Raw genomic sequence first — 15,825 nt, 5'->3', positions numbered from 1 at the left:
CTGATCTCCCCTTGGCTGAGCCAACACAACCCTACCCCACTGTAACCCATCTGCCCAATGAGTGTTAGTATTCTCTTCTGCACGGCTGGCAAGATAACCTGGAGGCGAGGATCTAACTGACCACATCCGTCCCCTGGTCAGAACTCTGCAGTGGCTCTGCAGCAGCCAGGACAAAGTCAGAACAGCTGGGCCTCGCATGGGAACCTTTGTCCACCTATGTCCCTGCCTTGCTCCACACATCACTTCCCTTCTGGGGGGCCATGTCCCAACCAGGCTGGCCTGCTGGACAGCTGTGCCCAGAACTCCAGGCATTTCAGCAGGCTGTCCCCCAGACCTGGAACCCCAATCCTCCCCAAGCCTAGCCTTCCTTCCCGGATCAGATCAGGCGATCCCCTGGCAAAACTTCCCTGACCCACCATAGCTGCTGGTGTGTTCGCTCTTCTCAAATGACTTTTCACAGACCTACTGCCGCACCCACTCAATAAGCATTTGTTAAGCACCTACTATGTGCCAAGTGCCCGAGATACAAAGAAAGGCAAACTGTCCCTATTCTCCAGGAGCCCACATCTGAGAGGGAAGATAACATGTGAACACACTTGTACAGACAAGATAGAAACAGGGGAGGGAGCAAAGAAGGCTTCCTGGAGGAGATGGCATTTTAGCTGGGAGCCTTAAACAAAGCCAGGGAAGTCAGTAGTTGGAGCAGAGGAGGGAAAATGTTTCAGACCTGGGGGATGGCCAGAGAAAATGCCCAGAGCCTAGAGACAGAGGGTCTTGTTCATGAGACAGCCAGGAGGCTGGGATCATGGGGTCCAAGAATATATGGTGGGGGATGTAAGGTGTAAGAAGCCTGGAAAGGTAGGACAGGGCAGGTTATGAAGAACTTTGAAAACCAGAGTGCTCTGTGTTTGACCCTGGAGGCCACAGGGAGTTTACTGAGTGGGGGAAAGGAGAGTGTCTGGCATGGTCAAGTCTGGGCTGAGTGGAGGATGGATGGGAGTGGGGAGGACTGGAGGTAGGCAGACGCCCCCAGCAGCTATTGCAATAGTCCAGGCATGAGGTGATGAGGGTCTGCACCAGGGTGGGGGCAGGGGCACAGAAGAGAAGGGGGCTGTATTGGAGAGATGCTGCACAGAGGAAACTGACAGGCTATCCCACCATATGGGGGGGGGTGAGAGGGAGGAGTCCAGTTTGGTGTTTAGATTGGGAGCCTTAGGGACTGGGGTAAGGATGGTGTTGCCTTCTACAGTAACAGGGAAGGTAAGGTGAGGGAGAGTTTGGGGGAAAGAGAATGAGTTCTGTTTTGGACATGTTGAGCTTATGATGTCTAATGGACATCCAGTATGAGATGTCTGAAAGGCAGTTTGGAGGTTAGCTGAGAGACTGGGGCAGGATTAGACAATCATCAGCATAAGATGAGAATTAAATCCATGGGAGTTGACAAGATCCCCAAGTGAAGTAGGGTAGAGGAGAAGACAAGAGCTTGGACAGGACAGGACCTTGAGGGCATGATCTGGAACTATCTGCCAGACTGGAGGACTGGGAGGGAGCAAAGAGAATCTAGGAGATCTGTGGTGGCAGAGGCTGGAGATGTCAAGCAGGATGAGGACTGAGGAAAGGCCATTGGATTGGACAATCAAGGAATCGCTTGTGACTTTGGTTGCCTTTGAGTAATGAAATTGGAAGTCAGATTGAAGAGGGTTTAGAAGAAAGGAAGTGGAGGCATTGGTTGTAGTAGTTTAGCTGAGAAAAGGAGACACAGACAACAGAGACAGAAGTGGGGAAAGGGTGGGGAAGGAAGGAGGAAGAGAGGGAAAGAGGGAGGGAGACAGAGAGAGATGGGGGGGGAGTGTGGGGGCAGTCTGCTGGAAAGGAGGGGAGGGGATGGTATCTCTTGGCGAGGAGAAGAGGCACCTCTTCACGGGAGACACGCTTAAAGGAAGAGATAGAGGCAGAAGGGGCCTGAGTGATGGGAGATTAGTAGGGAGGGGAGAAGCAGGGGCAGAGAGAAGCCTGAGGAGGAATGAAAGGCTTCTTCTCTAGGCCCTGTTCCTTGGAACATCCCCTCTCCTCAAACTAATTCTGGGTCTCTACTGCTCTGTGTCCTGCTGCCTTCAAACAGATCCCTCTCCTATTGTCTCCCAAAGAGCCCTCCCTTATGACAGGAATTAATTTTTTTTTAAGAAAAAGCAAACAAAAATTCCACCAAATTGGTCAACACATCAGAAAAAAAAACCCACCAACCAAAACCCCAGAACAATCTGAGAAGCTACACCAGGTTTGCCCATGTGGTCTGCATCCCCCTCTGAGGCCAAGGGCGTTGACAGGTCTGATACCCATGCTGGATGGCTGGTGGTGGTGGTTCTTTCCTCATCACTGCTCGGAAGGGTTCACTCAGCATCAGGCCATGTAAACCTCGCCAGGTCCTCATCACGCTCCTGGCTTCATGGTTCAGGGGATGAGCAGATACTCAGCCCCCAGTTCTTGGTGACCACCCACCCAAAGGGCCGGCTGCTCCTGGAGTTTCAGTGTCCACGCCAGAACATGAGGGACTTCAGGCCCTTGGCCTGCATTGTTCCCAGCTGCTTTACTGGATGTGGGTACTAGCTCACAGCTCCACCCGCAAGGCATCAGTAAGCCCATTTCCCCCTCTTCTCCCCAAATCTTTACAGAATCATTCTCTGTCTCTTCCCTTTCATAGCCAGACTCCCCCAAGCTCTCTCTACCACTCACTCTACTTTCTCACTCCCCATTTGTTTTTCAGCCTCCAGAAATCTGGGTCCCATCCCTACCACATGACTGAGACTGCTCAGCAAGGACCATGAGGATCTCTTTTTAGCAGGTCCCATGCAAAGCATTCCCTGAGGCCTCCGCCTCTCAACTCGTCCCTGGGCTCTGTGTGGTCCCTCCCTGGCTTTTCATGACAGGCTCCCCACGGTGGTGCTCTCCCTTCCAGTCTGAGCCCTCCTTAGTCCTGATCTTCATTCAGGGCTAGCCTTGTCTATACAGGTCTTCCCCAAGGTTTGGCTCGGCTGGTCCCTCCCTGTTCTCCAACTGAGCCTTCCCCCTTCAAAGTTAAATACCCTCCACACTCCCAACATTGTACCCATGGCACTTTCAGATCCTTCCCCTTCTAGTTACTGTCTCAAAGTGTGGCACCCCCAGAGGGACATCCTATGGTGGGGTCCAGCTAAGGCAGAGGACACAAGGTGACAAACCCCTCCCTCAGGCTCAGACTTGAGGATGGCCAGGGCCCCACAGTGACTTCAGGAAGAGTTTCACTCACTTCCATGGGCTTGGTTTTGGCCCTTTCTCTTGGGTGATCCATGCCATTGTTCCACCTTCTTCTTAACATCTACCAAGATAAACTCCATTGTCCCAAGAGCCCTGGCCAGGCTGGACCGGCGACTTCGTGGGGGGGAAAGGGGGAATTCTCTTTCCCAAAGCTGACTGGCTGCTCCCAGGGGTTCTGAAGGCCAGGCCCACACAGCCAGGATGGCTCAGAAGGAGCTTGAATTTCGCAGGCCTTCCTCACTGAAAGGCAGGCTCTCACTGTCTCCCTCCTCTCTCTCCCTCCCTCCTTTCTTCTCTCCCCCTCTCCCCTTTCTCTTCCCCCCCTTCTCTCTCCACCTTCCTCTCCCCCTCTTTCCCCCTCCCTCCTCCTCTCTCTCTCCCCTTCTATCCTCCCCACCCCTTCCCACTGCCCCCAAGCCTCAATGAAGCCTTGATTTGGAACAACTTTGAACAGGACAGGTTAGGGACAGAGCTGCTGGTACTCAGAAGGAGCCCCTGTCTGTTTCACATGCCTTGAACTGGAATCCTGCTTACAGTGGGGCAGCTAGGTGATAGAGTACCAACCCTGGAGTCAAGAGAACCCAAGTTCAAATCTGGACTCGGACACTTGACACATACTAGCTATGTGATCCTGGGCAAGTCACTTAACCCCGACTGCCTCACCAAAAAAAAAAAAAAATCCTGCTTACAAGGACATGAGTCAATGTGTACAATGTGTAATGTCACGCTCTGCTAAGGGCCAGCTATGACATGGCCCTGGCCCACCAGTTGGGCCCCACTCAAAAGGATCATAAGCTTGGTTGGAACCGGAATTCTCTGCCTCCTTTTCATGCCAAAAAGATCCCCATTTTATAGGCGAGAAAACAGAGGCCTGGGGAGGTTTAAGGGACTTGCCCAGGGTCACACCTTTAGCAGGGGCCTGGGGCAGGTTAGGGCTGCTGTACTGGGCAGAGAGAACAGTTAGGAATGACTAAAGAAAGAACACAGAGCTGTCCACCCTTATCTCGCTTCTATGGGCCAACCTCTGGGCCAGTGACAAACATGGGAGTTGGTCTTCATTAGTTTCTCCACCTTTTAAAGGATGAGATGATCCTGAAGCCAAGACAATAAGCAACCACCTGCTCTGTTATTGGCAGAGAGAAAGCAGGGCAGGGGGTGGGCGGGGAGAGGAAGGAGAGGGAGAGGAGAGGGAAGACAGACAGCAAGGGGCAGTGATAGAGAAAGACAGAGGCAGTGACAGAGAGACAGAGAGAGAGTAAGAGACAGAGGGACAAAGAGCGACAGAGACAGAGCCAGAGAAAGCACACTCCAGTCAAGGTCTGCTGCTCAAACCCGCTCCTGACCAGCTCCCCTGCCCTCCACTCCCTGTAGTCCCTTCTGTGGATTCTGCCTCCCTGATCTTTCTGGCTCCTGGAATTCCTTACATGATTACAAGACTTGAATGGACAGCGCCATCTGGTCCAGCTCCTTGGCCAGAGTCTCATTCACCAAGTCTCAGTGACACCTCTAAGGTATCCAAGAGATATTCCTGAAGAGCAGATCTGGCTGCATCACTCCCCCAACTCCATCAATCCTGAGGGATCCCTGCTGCCCCTCTGATGGGCTGCTCAAGTTCTCCACCAATCTCCCTTGCTTTTCCCCTCTGCACAAGACAGTCAGCCAGTGGTTACTGTTGCCTGGGGCCAAGAGTCTGGCCCTCTTTTGGTCTTTGCAGGGGCTCACTGATGTCTGAGGACTCCTGCTGCGTCTATCCCCTTTACCTTGCCTTCTCCTACACTCTGTGATATGAGATGCTCATGGGAACTACTAAAGCTACTATCCCTTTCTAAGTGATGCCACAGAAACTAAAACCAGAGGGCCAGGCCCTTGCTCACCAGCTCCCTAAACCACCAGACCTCACAGCTGAGAGAAAGCCCATGGCCACACAGTGTGTGATGGATCCACTCAGAGGCCCAGGATCTGTGTGGGCTTTCCATGGACAGTACAGAAGTACTTCCAGAGCAGAGGCAGGGGTGGGGCAGGACTGTGGTATGGCTGGAGGTGAATTCAGCAGATTCATGGAGGACCTCCCAGGTAAAGGATGGAGAAAAGAGCAACGGCTCAAAAATGTGCCCTGGAGAAGAAACTGAGGCAAATGCCCCTTGGGGAGGGAGAGATCACTGTGAAAGGCTCAAGAGGAGATGAGAGAGGAGTCCCAGGGTGAGTGTGAAGCTGGTGAGGATGAGCACCTGCTACTTTAGGTGTCTCTCTTTTAAGTCATGACAGGTGAGTCTAAGACCAGGCTAACCATCCATTCATCTAGGTCAAGACCCTTGCAGGTCTGAGAGCTCATCTCTACAAAACATTCTGAGAACTATTTCAGTATGGGTGGTTTCCTTTGTAATCCTATGCACTTTATTGGGACATAGAAAAGGTGAAGATCCCCTGAGCCAGCTGGATTTTCTGAACACATCAGGAAGAGACTGCTCCCTTCCTGGCTCTGTGCTAGGTACTGGGGATAAAAGGCAGACCAATAAAGAGAAAACACAAAGCTATTGAGGGTGCGGGGCAAGCATTCCCTGAGAGCATCAGGAAGGTTCTTGGGTGGGAGGAAGTATGAGGGCAGAGCCTTAAAGAGAAGGGCGGAAGTGGAGAGGCACAGCATTCCAGGCTGGGGGGCAGATCAGATAAGTGTCGGGGCAGGAGATTATATGAGGGGAAAAGCAAGCCAGCAGAGTAGGTGAGGGAGACTGTGAAACCAGACTCAAGGGGGAGCTTGGGAAGGCCCTTCCACATCCCACAGGAGTTGGTGTTTTATACTTGAAGAAAGAGGGGCCTGCTGATGCTTCCTAAGCTGGTCAGACCCATGCGTTAGGAAGGCATCATTTGGCAGCTTGGTGCAGAGCCTTGAGACAGACAGCAATAAGGAGGCCATAGGCAGAGTCCAGGCCACAGGCCCTGAGGAGTCAAGTGTAAAGGAGAAGATGCCCGGAAGCCACTGCGTCTATACTATCCATGGGATCTGGAATCTGACTGCTGGCTTCCACTGTTCACTCATGGGGGGGCGGTGTTCTGCAGGGGAGAGGTGGGCTACAAGCTGGGCTCTCAGAGGAGGAGCAGGCCACTGGCTTCTGTCTGCCTCAGAAGCAGCATTTTTCAAACTTGTTGGATCTTATGATGCTCAAGCCCTTGACAGAACCTGTCCAACCCAAGCCGGGAGTGTTGCTCCAAGGGCTGCTGAGAAGACAAAGTGGAAAAACAAAACTGAGGACAGGACCCCCACCTTTGTGCTGCTGGCCATTAGCAGTCTGACACACCCACACTTTGTCGCCAGCCCTAACATTTCTCAAGGACACCAGGGTTCCCAGAACATGGTTTGGGCATCATCATCATCATAGGAGCTGGGGGTGGTCCTTCCAAGGGCCTCCCTCTGCCTATCCTGGGCCCCATGCATGGGCCTTCACGGCCTTTCTGAAGGGAGCATAGATACAGTTCATCCCCACCCTGGGTTATGTTCTCATGCCTCTGATGAACTACCAAAGGCAAACGACACAGATTAGGGTTGGAGATGACATGATCCCCAGCCTCATCACCTCAAACAAATTTCTGGCAACAGACAACAAAGATCTGTTATTGTTTATCCTTAGTGGGGAGAGGCTGGAAAGCCCAATGGGCTAGGGTTTTCTGTAGGGCTAAATCCTGGACCAAGGAATTCTCTCTCAAGGATGCTGCCAAAGAAACACACACACAAATCAGCTGGTTTGTGTCCCTTTAATAAACACACTTGCATAGTTATTTGACAGTTAGGAAAAATCCAAAGAAAACAAATGGCCTCATGCCCAAGCATGCCCAGAATTTGTGCAATGCCCCCCAACAAGATGCCAGCCTGACTGACGGCGCCCAACAGTGCTTGGCGACAATTCAATAATGTATGACATCACAGCAGTGAGAGCAGCATTCCTTAAGGTTCCCCCCAACAGGGCGGAGCATCTGGATTTTCTGTTAAAGTTTCCTATTTACAAGTATTTAAAACTTGGTAAAAACCAGTTTTCAATAATTTGGCAAACAGAGCTTTGAGCCCCCCTGCAGCTCCTCCCAGGCTCCCACACATTTCCTTCAAACTAACTGAATTCAGCAGCGAGTCCAGGCCATCCAGCCAGGGCTGAGCATCATTGTTAAGGTAAAGCTCCAGCAGAGAGGACAGAAGATGCCCCCACTGGCCTGTCCCTGGCGCCAGCTGCAGCCCTGAGGCCACACCTGGAGGGTGAGGCCTTGCCCAGAAGAAAGGGCCTCACCCTGACTCTCAGGACAGCTAGGAGCTTTCTCTACAGCACAGATCATTCATTCTTCACACTCCATGTTTACCCATGGAGAAGTCACAAGATTCTGCTATAAAAAGACACCCTAAAATCATTTAGTAGCAAACATTACAGAGGGCCAATTCTATGGCCAGGAAGACAAGAAGACCTGGAGGCGAGAGTCCTGTCAAATCCTGAGGTTAATTCGCAGTGACCCAAACCTCAATTATTGGTTTTCAACTGGTCTCTGCCCCCAAATCAGCCCTGATGGCCAAGATCCCCAGAAGCTGAGCCGCTGTCTGAACACTAGGGAAGCGTTGGTTCAAAGACGAGTTCGGAAAGGAGGAAAGAAAGGGTGCCCTAGGACTCCCCCATCCTCCACCTCACGATAGCCTCTGGGGATGCTGGGTAGGTCTCCCCCCACAACTAGTCCTGGCCATGTGGCCATGCCCACTTCCCCCAGGTGCCAGGTACATTGGGAAAGACTCTAAAGGAACGGAGGGTGCTCATTTTCCATGAGAACTCCCCCTGGCTGGGCTCAGTGCACACAGGTTAGACCACTGTCCAGTACAGCACGATTGTGACTTGGGCTGCCCGGCAGGATCGGCTCAAGTCCCATCCACAGCGTGGAAACACAATCCGATAATGATTGCACAAGACTTAGGAGCTAGGTCAGGATGCCAAGGAGGACTTTTCTTTGGAGAAAATTCACTTCTGTGATTCCACGGACACTCTTCCTGATAAGACCTTGACATTCATACAGGATTGATTGCACAGTCATTTGTAAACATGATAAAATTGCATAAACATCATTTATTAGGCTTTCCGATACAGTTTAATACTTTGATGGTCAGAAAGTCCACCATACTTTGAACTAAGGACACTGAGCCACCTTTGGGATGCCTTCCCTTCATGAACACACAGCTGCTTCCCCCCCAAGCAGCGCTAACCAAGAGACCTGAGCTAAGGTGCATTCAGCAGCGCACTCTCACGGCGTCCACCTCGCGCGCCTCCTCCCCACTCACCGGCCCCCAGGATGGCCTGAGAAAGGGACTCATCACAAGACACTGATCAAAATGATCCCATCACTGTGGGTAACACTGGCCAACCCTAGAAGCCAGCTGCCGCTCATGATGGCCCAGACTGGAATGTGTCCAAGGCCAGCGGGAGATTGATGGATACCACAGCCCTAATTTCAGAAGAACTGGAAGGACTTCGGAGGCCACCCAAGGTTACCAAGGCCAAGCACACATGCCCTGCCATTGTGGGCCACATTCTCAGGACAGCCACAAGGGGTGAAAAACAGCCTCTGGACACACAGCCACCAGCTCAGACGGGTCACCTTTCCACTCTGTGAAGACAGGAAGTCCACCACAGAGAGCCCTGGTGCCTCACCACAGATGGGCACTTGGACAGCATTAGAGAAGGAAGGGAGTGGGCACAGGTCCAGCACCCTAACCCCCAGTCAAGCTCCTCTGCTCCTCCCGGCCCACCACAGACACTGAAAAGGGAGACCCTGGCCAGCACATTCGTTGGTCACTAACACTCGAGGAAAAGCACAGCCATCACAGCCCATACGAGAGCAAGCGGGAAGGGGGCAGATAGTGGGTCTTTGTGCATTGGGAGGCAGGGAGAATCAAGGGGCTAGCGGTCAGTGACCTCCTGGGACAGACAGGAAGGGAGGAGCAGCAGCGGCAACAGCAGTGAGAGCCACACAAAGACCCACTATCCTTCAAAGCTTTACCCAGAACGGCGAGGTTTAAGTTGGAACCCCCAGCCCAGAGCCCCCGGTGGCTAACGTGCGCCCGCGGTGAAGGCCTCTTGGGGGAGGAGCCGAGCGGCCAGAGCAGCTACCCGGCGGCCTCCACGCTAGAGCCAGACTGGGAGGATAGTGGGTCTCTGAGGAACTTTCACGCTGGAAGACAAGAGTGCATCCTAAAAGAAAACAAATGAGGGATAAGTGAGCGCGACAGACTCGAGCAGCGCTGGGCAGACACACAGCACCCTCGATGGAGTGGTGCAGGTGGTGGCAGCCGGAGCCCCATCCCTACTCACTTCTCTTAGGCAAACCTCTGGACTTCCTCTTCCGGTCCCTGCCAGGACACGGCCTCCTCTCCCCTGTCCAGCTAGAATCCCATATTCCACCGAAGCCAGGCCTTCTTGAACCCCCTCACGCTAGTGCCCCACATCAAGAGTCCTTGCTACTGATCCTGTTCAGGCATCTACGCTTACGTGGTGTCTCCCCATCAGACAGGCAGAGACCCTCTTTCTTTGCATCCTCAGGGCCCGCACACAGTAGGTGCTCAGTAAATGTTCACCGACTGCCTGCCTAGATCAATGATCACACACATCCTTCTCTTACATTAAGTTCTTTGCATGCTGTGGATAACTGAGAATTCTAGTCATGGAAAAGCCAAGGACGAGCTCTCCATCTGCACCATAGAAGGCGCCAGGCATCAGAGGTGATCCCAGATGCACACTCACTGGGGACCAGCCACAGAAATGAAACAGGAAGGGGACCGTCCACTCTTCCATACACTTAGGACATGACGGGATGAAGGCCACAGGATCAGCACACACCCTGTCCTACGTTCATTCTGTTCCCCTCAGGTTGACCTGGCTGCCCCCTCCTTATGAGGGGCGTGGCTAGAGCCATGCAGCAGGTGGTCCCACCTGGGGTCTTGGGGTACCTGCTGGCAGCCATCTGGAATGGGGAGGGGGCAGAATTTCCAGCCAAAGACCCAGGAGAGGGGAGCCCAGGGCTAAACTACACACAGGCTGCTGAGCACTGGGAACCTCGGGGGACAGCCACGCCCACCAAGGATGCTGTCTCCTTGGTAATCCTACCTACTTTAATTTTATGCCTTTAAAAACATGATCTAAGAAGGCACCCCCTCCCATGGCTTTCCCAAACAGACCACCTGGTAAAGGTCAGTGCCCTGCCAGGCCTCCCTCTCCAGGTCACAGTTTCACGGAGGTGGGACCATCAGCCTGACCAGTCACAGGGCTCAGAGATGGGACAAAAACTAAATTCACAGAATCAAGGAGCCAACTGCTATCTGAGTGGAAACAAGCCCATTTGGGATGGGAGGCCTTTATCATAGTATGGTGACCAGAGCAGGTGGACTTCTGGACACTGAGTAGTCCACTGTTGATGGGTGCCTCCCTGCCCCCTCCTTCTCTCCTCCACCCTCTCCTCCCCCTCCCCTCCCTCTCCCTATCTCCTTCTCTCCTTTACCCTCTCCTCTTGTCTTTTTCTCTCTCCCTCTCCCTCTCCCTCTCCCTCTCCCTCTCCCTCTCCCTCTCCCTCTCCCTCTCTCTCTCTCTCTCTCTCTCCCTCTCCCTCTCCCTCTCTCCATCTCCTCCACCCTCACCTCTGTCTCTCTCTCTATCATCAGGGACAGGGCAGGAGATGCTCACTATGAGTCTCAGAGAGGGAGGAACACTTTGTCACTGCCTGGGGCCCAAGCTTTTACACTATTCATTCCAGGTCCTACCCAGACACCCCAAGGACAAGCCAGGGCCCCAAAACGGCCACGCAGGGACACCCAGGGAAGCAAGGAAAGGCTTGGGCAGGACCCAGGCACTCCTCGAACCTGCTGTTCTCTGGGAGGTGGGACAGGAAGTGGCCAAAGGGCCAGAGGGTACCTGCTCCCTGGGTACCGTACAGAGGCCAAGTCTGTGTCTAGGCACATGATGGACACACGATGTCAAGTGAGGAGGCCAAGGGAGCACATGTGCCACAAGCCTGGAAGAGACCCCCTGCCCCGGCCCCTGCGCAGGACGGACATTACTCACACTGCGTGCTCGGGTCCGAGTCTGTGGTCATCTTCACATAGTTGGCAGGAAAGAGGCCGGTCACCCCACCGATCTCTCCGTGCCACCAGTCAGCATCATCTTTGTTCAAGACGGTGATCAGCTGTCCCTTGGAGAAGTTCAGTTCATCCTCGTTGTTGGCAACATAGTCATACATCGCTATGACCTGGCATGCTGGAGGGAGAAAACCAAGTCAGGTGGCGTGGGCACCTCCCCCAGATGCCTGCGCCCACCCCTGCCCACAGCTGTTTGCTCTCTGGCTCCCTATCAGACTGGGAGCTCCCTGGAGGCAGGCTCTGGCTCTGGGGCCTGGCACACAGTAGGTGCTTCATAAATGCCCAGTCCAGCACTCTCCCCACCACACCCCAGGGCTGCTAGTTTTGACCAATGCCTTGGACAACAGTTTGTCCATCTCCTCACATAAGGAAAGGGAAGGCAGTGAGCATCTCTGTAGGCCTACTCTGTGCTGGGCAGGTACAGAGAAGCCCTTTGCACCGCTCCAGCCACAGGGATCAGGGTCCAGGTCTGCAACAATGGCAGAGGTGCCCCAGAGATCCCCTCCCCCGAGGTCTGAACCCTGGACAGGGGCCAGACGGTACCTGGCTGAGAGGCAGGGGTCCCTCTCTCACTTCCTGGGCCCAGGAGCTTTACGTGGCTGGCTGGGAACCATCCTTTCTGGCGTTTTTTTCCTCTGGCCTGCAAAAGGGCTCAAGGTCAGGGGGCCTGAAGCCATAGCCAATGGCTCCTGAGGTCCCTTAAAATGACGTCACAGCAATGTCACTGGCCAACAGACCACACCCCAGGGGACCATCACATGGGGTCGAGCCAGGAACCCTTCCCTCAACACAACCAGGTAAACTGGGAGGACAGCATCCGCTTCCCTTCTTGGCAGAGCTTGGGGGCTGGGGGGGCCAGCCCCGCCTGTACCCCACCTGTCAGATGTCCCTCCCCCACTGCCTCTCCCTGCCCACCTCCCACCTCCTGCCCACTGGTCTCTCCCATTGGCAGGAAATGTTTATTTTTATGGTGCACTTGATGCCCAATAAAGTTCATTTTCTAAACAAAGAAGAACTAGAAGAGAGGATGGTGGTTGATTCTCAAGGCTCTCCTGCCTGCCTGCCTGTGTGGGTCAGGGAAGGACCAAGGTGCCCAAAGGCACTTAGAAGGCCAGGCCCTTCTAATGTTGAAGCCCGAGGCAGGGGCCAGCCCGCAGCCAACACTCTGGGCATCCTTGGCTCCTCCCAGCTTCACCCCAGGGCAGAGGGTGAGGAAACAGACACTGTACCTGCTGCACCAGCTTTCCTGGGATGAGCCCGGCCCAACCCTAAACCTGTCTACTCCCCCTGGCAGTGCCAGTGAGGCAGGTGGGACCTGTGGAGCAGGCCTTACGGCTAGGAAGAGAGGGAGGGGATGGTTACCTGCAGCTCCCCTTGCCACCACCCACTGGGGTTCTTCTTCAGAATCAGGATCAGCTGCCCAGGTGAGAGGCTGAGCTGCTCCGCCCCAGAAGCCGCATAGGTGGAAGTGACCTGGGCAATCTCTGCAAAGACAAAGGGAAAGAGGGTGTCCCCAGGGCCAGGCCGGGCACTACTGCCCCTCTGTGGCCCCTGCCAATCCCCACTTACCTGGCTTTTTGTTCAGGGCCCCAGTTCGGCCGGCGCTGCCCAGAGCCTGGAAAGGAAAGGCAGATCTTCCGTCCACTGATGCCCGACCAGCCTCACTCACTGTCTTTTCTAGCCAGTGAAGGCGGATCATTGGCCCCAGGGCTGTGCTGCTTCCAGTTCCTGGGCTTCTTCTGCCCCAGCCTCACTTCTCCCAAAGCCCTCCTGGCTGGACCTACAGCTTCACTCGTCCCTTCCTGAGGCCCTGGGGGCCCACCCCCAGCAGAGAGCACTGAGTGTCCTGATGATGGCCTCCTGCGTGGTCCTCACCCTGCCCTCATCTCCCTCCTGGGCACCGCCAGGTCCTCCCATCGCCCTCCAGCCTAAGCCTCCTGGGCACTGTTCTCGCCCTGCCCTCGTCTCCCTCCTGGGCACCGCCAGGTCCTCCCACCACCCTCCAGCCTAAGCCTCCTGGGTGCTGCCCTCGCCCCCACCCTTGTCTCCCTCCTGGGCACCGCCAGGTCCTCCCACCACCCTCCAGCCTAAGCCTCCTGGGTGCTGCCCTCGCCCCCACCCTTGTCTCCCTCCTGGGCTCAGGATGTTCTGCCAGCTCCAGATCTACTTCTGGGACTATCATTGCACCCGCCTCTTTCCATCTTCTCCCCCAGAATGGTATGAAATGTTTTATATCCAAGGTGGCCCAGGCCTACGCTAACTCTCTACAGTTTGCCTTCCCCTGGTCTCCTAGGCAACAGGGAAGGTGACGAGCTCAGCCCAGATTGCTGCGGATGACAGCTAGCCGGCTCTGGGAATGAGACCTCCTTGCCATCGCTATGATAATATGGCCTAGGGCACTACCCAGGATCCAGCCAGGATCCCAGGCCTTGGGCCACGAGTGATCCATCTGGTCCTTTATTTGCCATGTCAGGTTTTTGGCTAGGGGGTGTCTCAGCAGAGTGCTGGGGCCAGCTGTCAGCCTGTCTGTCTGTCTGTGCTTTACCACTGTACAAAAGAGGAACAAAGAGGACCCTGTCCCCTTTGGCTGACACTATCTGACAAAACACACAGTAGGTGCTTCACAGATTCCTAACCTAACAAGAAGGTGCAAAGCCAAGGACACATGAGGAATAACTATCACACTGTGAAGTACCCAGCCCACTTGAGGACTGCAGTGGCCAAGGTGTGAGCCCATCCTCGGACCCTCTCACTGGGACATGTGCTTACTGGTTGTTGGCCAGGCGGGTCACCTCTTCCTGCCTTCCCTTTGTGGGGCTGTGAAGATGGCTGGCAAGAGGACCCAGTGGAATACCCCCTCCCCTGGCTCTCTCCCTCTGGACCAGATGGCCAGAACCTCGCTGGGGCAACCTGGGACTCTCCTACTATGTCCCCACATATGGACCCTACAACTCGTCGGTCATGGAAGCTCCCTGAGGGCAGGGCCTGGCACACAGGAGGTCTGATTGATCATAATAGCTAATGACAGTTAACTCTGACACATCACAGGTGCCCCTCAGGGCCCAGACGGCTGAATGGGTGCTCTGCCCAGCAGCCCGGCCAAACCAGACCACACTCTGCCTCTGTGCTTGGCTTCCCCCCTTCCCCCAAGGCCTCCTGCATGTCTCTACCTCAGCTTCCTTCACTCGAACATAATTGGACGGGAAGATGCCAGTTCGGTTGTCGATGGTCCCCGTCCACCACTCCCCATCCTTCCGGGTGACCAGTATCTCCTCACCCTCGGTGAAGGTCAGGTCTCCAGGCTCTGAGCTTGAATAAGAGTAGAGGGCCACATATTCTGCCAGGAAGGAAAGGAAGCTCCTGGGAGCAAGGCCAGTGCCAAGGGGGAGGCCCTACTGCCCACTACATGGCTCAGTCTGGTCCCCCTCGTGGCCACGGCATCTCCCTCCGTCCAGCCCGGCCCGCCCCCATGAATCTGCACCAGGAGCTCTTGGCCTAGGAGATGCAACAGTAATAACAGTGGTTATCCTGCACCTACTCAGTGCAAGGCACCATGTCGTTCAAACATCATCATAATGGTGCTACTATGGTCCCATTTTACAGGTGAGGAAACCAAGGCAGGATCAGGAGTCAGGGCACCCTGGCTGCCCTCTATTTAGACATGTAATGAATGCTGGCAAAGGGGTTCATGACCCTAACCCTGCTCCAGGACACAAGTTCTTCTAGTTCCAAACCTGGCTTTTCGGCCTCTCTGGACATTCCAGACCAAATGGCTTTCTCTTGGCTCATCTCCCACCTCAGTGCCTTTGCCCCATGCCATCCCACCCTTGGTGTCTTGGCCTCCTCCTTTCCTGGTCTGTCCTCTGGCTACCAACACCTGCTCATATGCCCTACCCCATCCCAAACCGCTCTGTATGCAATACCTGTACGTGTATGCATGTGGGCACACACATACAACTTCATGTGCAGTAGGTATTTCATAAATCCCAGAGGGGTAATGATTGATTGACAATTGTGAGGCACCCCCCGACCCCCTGCCTAGCACGGCTCCTGGAGCAAGCATTGAGGCATCTTCCTGGCCAGAGGAGCAGCTCCAGAGCCAAACCCTCACCTTCTCCCAGCGCTGGGCCCGTGCTGCTTGGCTTCCGGTTGATGCTGGCATAGACAGCTTCTGGTCTGCAGGCGAAAATGAGAGGAGGGGTGGGGGAATGACTCTGTGCAGGTGGTGGGCTCCCTCCCTCAGGCCCCCAACTAGAAGGGCCCCATCCTGAGTTGGGGAGGGAGCCCAGGAAGCTCCTCCCCCGAGGGCTCCTGCCCACCAACTCCAGGCCCTCCAGCTCCCAGGAGCTCTGAGCCAGCAGTGAAGCCCAAGGTCATGCCAG

At 54.7% G+C, this 15,825-nt stretch overlaps 1 protein-coding gene across 6 annotated transcripts in view; it reads right to left on the bottom strand.

Annotated features, from left to right (window-relative positions):
• The window catches only part of ITSN2 (intersectin 2), a 107,642-nt gene that overhangs the window by 19,872 nt on the left and 71,945 nt on the right, over window positions 1-15,825 (bottom strand). For 5 of the 6 annotated variants that reach the window (XM_036748825.1, XM_036748820.1, XM_036748821.1 and 2 more), the window contains 6 exons: window positions 15,555-15,619; window positions 14,614-14,780; window positions 13,013-13,058; window positions 12,806-12,927; window positions 11,987-12,083; window positions 11,370-11,561 (listed from right to left, as the gene is read on the bottom strand). In XM_036748825.1, coding sequence (XP_036604720.1) covers window positions 11,370-11,561; window positions 11,987-12,083; window positions 12,806-12,927; window positions 13,013-13,058; window positions 14,614-14,780; window positions 15,555-15,619 — 689 coding nt within the window. Of the gene's footprint in view, window positions 1-7,025; window positions 9,507-11,369; window positions 11,562-11,986; window positions 12,084-12,805; window positions 12,928-13,012; window positions 13,059-14,613; window positions 14,781-15,554; window positions 15,620-15,825 lie in introns of those variants that run through there. The other variant, XM_036748824.1, reaches the window with a different exon arrangement.

This window comes from Trichosurus vulpecula, chromosome 3 (assembly GCF_011100635.1).
Source record: "Trichosurus vulpecula isolate mTriVul1 chromosome 3, mTriVul1.pri, whole genome shotgun sequence".
Taxonomy (NCBI): domain Eukaryota; kingdom Metazoa; phylum Chordata; class Mammalia; order Diprotodontia; family Phalangeridae; genus Trichosurus; species Trichosurus vulpecula.
Note: the sequence above shows the minus strand (reverse complement) of the source record. Positions and strands in the feature narration are given on the sequence as shown.